This window comes from Micropterus dolomieu, linkage group LG10, assembly GCF_021292245.1.
Source record: "Micropterus dolomieu isolate WLL.071019.BEF.003 ecotype Adirondacks linkage group LG10, ASM2129224v1, whole genome shotgun sequence".
Taxonomy (NCBI): Eukaryota; Metazoa; Chordata; class Actinopteri; order Centrarchiformes; family Centrarchidae; genus Micropterus; species Micropterus dolomieu.
The window spans coordinates 22,696,568-22,703,558 of NC_060159.1; the positions used below are offsets into that span (position 1 = coordinate 22,696,568).

The 6,991-nt window shown below is 37.6% G+C and overlaps 1 protein-coding gene across 1 annotated transcript; it reads right to left on the minus strand.

Annotated features, from left to right (window-relative positions):
• Window positions 1-282: 282 nt before the first annotated feature.
• Window positions 283-6,384, minus strand: arv1 (ARV1 homolog, fatty acid homeostasis modulator). Its single transcript, XM_046060117.1, has 5 exons — window positions 6,233-6,384; window positions 5,691-5,810; window positions 5,220-5,373; window positions 4,222-4,446; window positions 283-2,309 (listed from the first exon to the last, which is right to left on the minus strand). The coding sequence occupies exons 1-5, from the start codon at window positions 6,326-6,328 to the stop codon at window positions 2,182-2,184; spliced, it is 723 nt and encodes a 240-aa protein (XP_045916073.1). The 5' UTR covers window positions 6,329-6,384; the 3' UTR covers window positions 283-2,181.
• Between the last annotated feature and the right edge of the window lie 607 nt (window positions 6,385-6,991).

Consider the following 6,991-nt stretch of genomic DNA (forward strand, 5'->3'; position numbering starts at 1 on the left):
GTGGATCCATGAAAACACCAGTTTATCTTTTAGATGACATTTAATAAGATGTTTGTAAGTTTTGGCATGTCTGGTTTAAAAACCTAAAGAGACCCAGACTGTGTTACTCTCCACAGACTGGAGCACAGATCCACCCAGGGTGAGGACACCTAACAAAACATTCCACATTCGTGTGCTGTCTCCTCAACTATTCACAGGCCTGCAATAACATGCATTCATAACATGTGCAGAGGCAGCATACACACACACACACACACACACACACACACAAAATCAGAATAATTGTATTAAAACGCATAGATTTTATTTTCTCGTCACACATTTATATAACAAAGTTCAGAGTGCACATGCTGCAGCATTTATCTGCAGTGTGTTTCTCTGCAGCTCATTGCAAACTCGCTCTACAAGTTCATTTCACATTATCTATCACAGAGGAATAAGTCCCTGATAGATCAGCATTTGCAACAAAAGTAGAAAGTACAGACATATCGTTCAGATTTGCTTTGAGAAAACCCTTCATCTATGAATAAAATGGCAGCTTCAGTTCATTTAAATATGAGCACAATGTATAGTTTTAACATATCACTATTTTTTGAGAAATCTGCATACATAACTGCTCTTAACACAATCATCTAAAACACTGGATTTTACAGTGTATTTTTGTTAATTTAGCACAGAGGACATTTTGAAAGTGCCGCTTTACAAAACAACATAAAGAAGGCGCTATTCTTACACAAGATTCAGACCTTATGGTAACGTCTGATGGTGGAATGAGGGAAATGCAGATCTCTTCAATAAAGACAAAGAAAACACCAAAGAAGGGGCATGGATGAGACACGGGTCATTTGTTTATGGTAAATATACCAAGGTGTGACTCTTCATTTCAAGGTAAATTGATGATTTTCTGAAAACCCCCAAAGTGCTGAATGTGAATCACATTATCTGTGATCTTGTTTCACAGAATATCATTGGATATGGTCAGGGGAGTCCTCCAGCACAGCTGAAACAGGTTTTGTTCAGAAAGAGTTCTGCCTCGCCTCTCGTCATGTGTCGGGCTCTGCAGCAGTTCATAACAACGGCTCCCTGATAGTGTCTGTCCCTTTTCACTGCAGATAAGTGTAAAGAATAAATTCCCCTCATTCCACAGACACTTAGCCTGCAGCTAGTTAACATGTTTCATTATGGTTATTGTGACTGTAAAGATACTTGCTGTAGTTTGGTGGATTTTACTTAACATTCAATAAAATCTGCAACAAAATGACTGACCCTGCTTTATCAGTTGACTGACAGAAAATTAATCAGCAAATGATTTGGTTAGCAAATAATCGTTTGTCAGTTATTAAACAACTTCTTAAATGTGGGGATTTGCTGTTTTTATCGGTTTCATATCGTTAATTACATATTTTGGGATTTAGACTGCTGCTTGGACAAACCTTGCAATTTGAAGACATCACCTTTGGCTCTGGGAAACTAAAAGGTATTTTATAGACTAAACAATTAATTTAACAATGTAAAACCAGACATTAGCAGCTCTTCTATCTTTTTTATCACTAACTTTAACATTGCATAAATACTAGGAAAGTAAATTATGTCTGCTTTATTTATTGTGATGTGTGATATAAGTTACCCTGTTTCTGTGTGTGTGTGTGTGGATTTAAGGTAAACATTTCACCAATGAGTCAAAGAATGTGAGCCTGTCCAAACAGAGAAGTAGTTATTGTCAAATTGCAACCTCAGGGTCTGTGTTTGTGTCATTCTTAGAGAGTGGCCTTGGGAGTTAGAGCAAGTTTAGTCATTTAGATCAGGGGACGTTCCCATGCTGTGGCTCCCCTGTGGGACTGTCTTTATAAAGTCATCAAATCAAATTCAACTGGAATCTTGACTTGGGAGCTCAACTTTAAAACCAAAGTAAAAACAAGAGGAGGGCCACTGCTGCATCTTCGATATCCCTTCACAATAAAGATGGATCTTTTTCTCTATAAAGAGTACATGGAAAAAATGTATCTACTCTCTTCTTCTGCTCTCTGCCTGGTTGGCATGAGCAGCAAACAAAAAACAAAACAATAAATAAAAGGAATTTCAGTTCAGGTGGCACAAGGTTCATAAAAAAAAATCTCTCTGTGGCACGGGTTGGCATCCATGATCACTTTTCGTCCCTGAGATAACTTTAATTTTCCTCATTCATTCAAATGTCAACATGTCCTGGAGGCTCCATGGAAGCTTTTTACAGGCCTGAGCCACGCAGGTCTCTGACAGCAGGCCCAAACACACGGCCATCAATGACAGACGTCTACTGCTGTTCAGGATCACTGGAGAAGAGATGGAGGGGAGAGAAAAGGAGAAAATTATAAATACACACTTTTTCCATGGAAACTCTGGAATCATACAAACCAATAAAGTCTCAACACATCTTCTGAGAAGTTCCCATTTTAACCAACAAATGTAATAACAAGTGCAACATTAAGTGACAATTTGATATTAAAGCAGTTAAAGGACTTTATTCATTACTTTGTTGCACTTGGCATCAAACACAGTGTAATTTGATCTTAATTAAAATGACATACAGAAACTCCTCATCAGGAGCAACAGACCATAAATCATTCAGCAACATCTCATTATTTGCTGGTCACAGGCTAGCTGTCAAATACAATGAGCACATTTATATTTCCAGAGCCGCTGCTGAAGAACTAATTATACAACACAAGAAACGTGAACTAAAACCTTTCTGTTATGTAATGTATTTATTTTCTTTGTAGTCAGGAGCACAGGAGCAGGAGGGATTTTTTTTCAAACAAAGAGTTAGTTGCCACCTGCTGGTGCTTTAAAATATTGGTTGAAGAATAAAATACCAGTACTTCCTGATGTCTCACAAGGTATAAGCTTTTGGGACAAAATAATTATTAAAATTACTCCTTATTTCTCTCTTAAATTTGTGATTTTTTCTTGGCCAGTTTTGGGTGTATTAGAAATTTTATTTTATTTACAGATGTAAATTTTAAACAAATCTGAGCATTATTGGTCACTCAGTATCATACATTATTATAAATAAATAATTGCAATGTAGAAGTTCGCGGGTCAGAAATCAGATGTTCCATAAAGATCTAAATATTTTTCATACTTAATATAAGACATCACTAATAAACAATAACTTTAACCTATTAAATATTGGTACCACATGTCTACTCTTTCCAAAACTATTACTAGTTTACTTTAAAATATCCTATTTCAGTTAAATTACTATCTTGGTTTTAAATTCATATTTAAACAAGACTAAGAGTTCACAGTCAAGCTAGCAGCTCACTGAGGCAATGGTGATTTATACTACTTGCTAAGTCTTAAAGTTTACTATCTTAGTTTAGCATAGCATTGTGTCACACACCAACGTACTGGCTAAACAGAAATTTTGACTCAATGATGAACACGAAGGGGGAGGTTTCTACAATTCATCCTCTGGAAAACATGAATGCCTGCACGCTATTTAATAGACGTGGTAAAAACATCCAGTAGTTCTCAGGGTATTTCAATAAAAAACAAAAAGTCTACTCATTTTGGTGGTAGAGAAAAAGTCGCCAAAATCAGCAGGGTTTATCATGTGGGAGACATAAATATCTTAAATAAATTTCATGGCAATCCATCTAATACTCCGACAGACAGATTGACACTGCGATTTTTAAAAGCAACATTTGTTTGCAGAAACAATGTCAGTGTCACTCCGTTTAATCTACTGTACTTAACTGTCAACAGTTTTCGTAGGGACTATTTTCTCAGTAGAAAGTACTTCCAAAGACACCTATTCACAGTGAGTTTGTGGATTATCCAGAGGAAAGGAGACATTGTTATTGATATCTGTATTATTGCCATTACTATTATTTTACACCTCTATGTGGAACTTGCATTGTGCTGCTGTGTCTTCTCTTTGCCATTGTCACCAAAGTGTTGCTGTGTTGTGCTCATGGTAAGAATTGTTGGGTCTCTGTAAATAATATTACAAAGAGTACGGTCTAGCCCCGCTCTATATTTGAAAAGTTGTTTTATTTTTTTTAAATATTGTTTCTGTGTTGTGAGCTGCACAATATAAATTCTATTCACGTCTACTGTTTTAGATTGGTGTCAGAAATCTCAGAAGTGGGTACCTTGGCATGTAAAAGCAACACAACAGAGGTAACTGAAAGAATATGTTGTTTTTGTAATGAGGGTGAATCAACACATGTGTTCTCCTACCTCTGATAGCCTGCGAGTTGGAGGTGAGCACAAACAGTTTGATGAGGCCCAGACACACCGGGGAGTAGTCATGTTCCCAGATGACAGCAGGGATGAGGAGGACCTTGCCGTAGCAGGAGAGCAGCAGGGCTCTGATGAGCAGGCTGAGATCGAGGGTCCCACCCTGCAGACGACCCACCACCACCCAAAGAAAGCACAGCACACCGCCGAAGAACGCTGACAGCTCTACACGACCAAAAGACGGACATGTCATCCACAGATATATGTATTTAATAACAAATGTAAATTTCTTTTTAGTACAAAAGGTTTTAGATACTCATGAAACTCAATAGGTCAACCCTGTGATACCAACAAGAGCAACATGTAGGGGATTTGTCCTTTGTACTCCAGGGCACTCGACTCCAGGGAAATGATTAGTTTACTGACACAGCATTAATCAACAATTTTTAAATCGATTAAGTTATTTTTGAAGCAAAAAAGTCAATCATTGTCTAGTTCCAGTTTCTCAAATGTGAGGATTTGCTGCTTTTCTCTGTTTTATTGTAAATTAAATATCCGGGACTTGGACTGTTGGTTGGTAAAAACAAGTGATTAAAAGACAACCCTTTGGGCACTCGTGAAGGGCTTTTAAAAAAACACTATTTTATGAAATTTTACAGACTAAAAAGAATCAACTGAAAAGAATAGTCATTAACTACAACCCTCCTCCAAGGTAAACATAGCCCAGTTTCAGACCTCTGAACTGCTGCCTGCATGTCTGATTTGTTCAGCAATTCAAGTAGATTAAAAGAAATATTACAATGAGTGAAACTAAATGGTAATTGAATCTGATTATCAGGCTAGGGTGAACAAAACACCACTCTTCAATATGTAGCTGTGTAAAAGTTTTTTTCTTGACAGGCAGCATCATTTAAATTAAAGAAACATCAATATTTTGAACTTCCTGATGACTCGATGATGAGAATATTGATGATGGATCTCTAGTTTTATCATCTTACCAAGGGAGGCTAATCCAAACATGCCGTAGAATTCCCATTCCTTGGTGTACCTGATGATGTCAGCAGGGTCACTGCTCTGCTCAGAGCCATGAAGCAGAGACCACCTGAGGTAAGCCTCACACAGCAGGCAGAACACACACAGCTTCCAGTGGATCTGCAGAGATGGAGAAAATGTAAGTATACTTGAACACACATAGACATGACAGCATCTGTATGAACTAAACCACGCATGAAGAAAGCAATCTCTGTGATCCTGTAGCAAAACAGAGCTACACAACTGAACTGAAAAGATAAGATGTTCATTTACTGCGAGTGCTCATTAGTACTTATGTGTTCACCAAAAGGCCCCTACATGCACGCATCCACACACAATATAGCTGGTATTATAACTAGTTATAATATCCAGTTTAGATTGACCTTACATTGTTTGAGCACATGTGGAAGGGAGGTAAAATAGTTGAGGGAACTTACATTCAAGCTTGTGTTGAACAAAATGTGTCTGAAAGCCTGCGTCTTGCACAAAATGGCATCAATCAGGATGATAACTGGGTCATATTCAATGTACTTGTCCACTGGTTTCTGGCACGACTCCTGGAGATACAGACACACAGGCAAAGTCAACTCTAGCTGTTAAGGCTAATTTAAGAGATGGTCCTAATACTTAACAGACGAGCGTTTGGGCATGTTGTCCAAGTTGTGTGTTTGTTTGCAAAGCATTATCAGTGCAAAGTTAGTTCAACTCTGTTGGCACATTTCATCAGAACCAGTCCTGAGGCAACAAACAGGTGTCTCACTGACAACATGACAAAATGTCGAAATAATGCGGATATTTATGTTCTCTGTTTGCTTTATTAACCTATTACTTGTAATGTATAGCTACAAAACTAACTTCGTTTAAGAAAAGAGACATGTAACGTTAACTTCAAGGCAAACGATGTAACGTTAAGCTAGCGCGTTCATCACGGACAGTTAAACCAAACAAGTCAGATCAAAGATGTTAATAATTCACGCACACATATAGTTATCTTCAGGATCCCGTTACTGTAATCCCTGTGTAACTCAGCTGCTATTTCGTTACACTCAATACACCTAAAGTCATCTTTCCCCATTCTTCGCCCTGTGAACTGCTTCTCCGAAAGCCGCTAGCATGCGAGGCAACAACCAAAGCGGAAGTCAGACGGTTACACTCAGTTCCGCTTTCAAAATATAAGTGCAGATTTGTCAACGTCTGAAGGTTTGACGCTCAACCACAAAGTCTATGCGCTCAACACGCAAATTATTTCAGGTTTTATGTTTTAAGATTGATTTTATGCATTAATTACTTACTCTGACTGAACGCTATGAGATTCTCAATTGCTATGCAATATATTTCTTACTGTGGAGCTTTATTACTATTTTATTTGCTACAGAACAAAGCATATTTCATAATTTTACTTCTCTGCAATTCAGGTCGAAATATTATACTTTTTACCCCATTATGTTAATTTAACAGTTGTTGTTACTCGCTACTGTTAAAGTATATATATTCAAATACACTGAGCTTAAAAAACATTACTGTATTGTGAGTGCAGGACTTTTAATGCAGTATTTTACATCGTGGTACTGTTTTTGCTTATGACAATGATCCCAACACTCCCTCGACCACTAACCATAAAACTTCAATTAATAGCGTGGTCTTTAACTCACCCTGCTATTAGGACAGGCCTTCAATTCCTTTACCATGCCAGTTAATCTGAAGGAATACTTTGGTGCTCATTGTTTCTCATTGTTTC

Excerpts from the sequence above, each read along its gene's own strand:
- arv1 (XM_046060117.1), bottom strand. The coding sequence starts at position 6,328 with ATGGGGAAAGATGACTTTAGGTGTATTGAGTGTAACGAAATAGCAGCT. Across the intron at positions 5,374-5,690 it reads TGTTCAACACAAGCTTGAAT|ATCCACTGGAAGCTGTGTGT; the intron begins GTAAGTTCCCTC and ends CCATCTCTGCAG. Across the intron at positions 2,310-4,221 it reads CAACTCGCAGGCTATCAGAG|TGATCCTGAACAGCAGTAGA; the intron begins GTAGGAGAACAC and ends TCTCTTCTCCAG.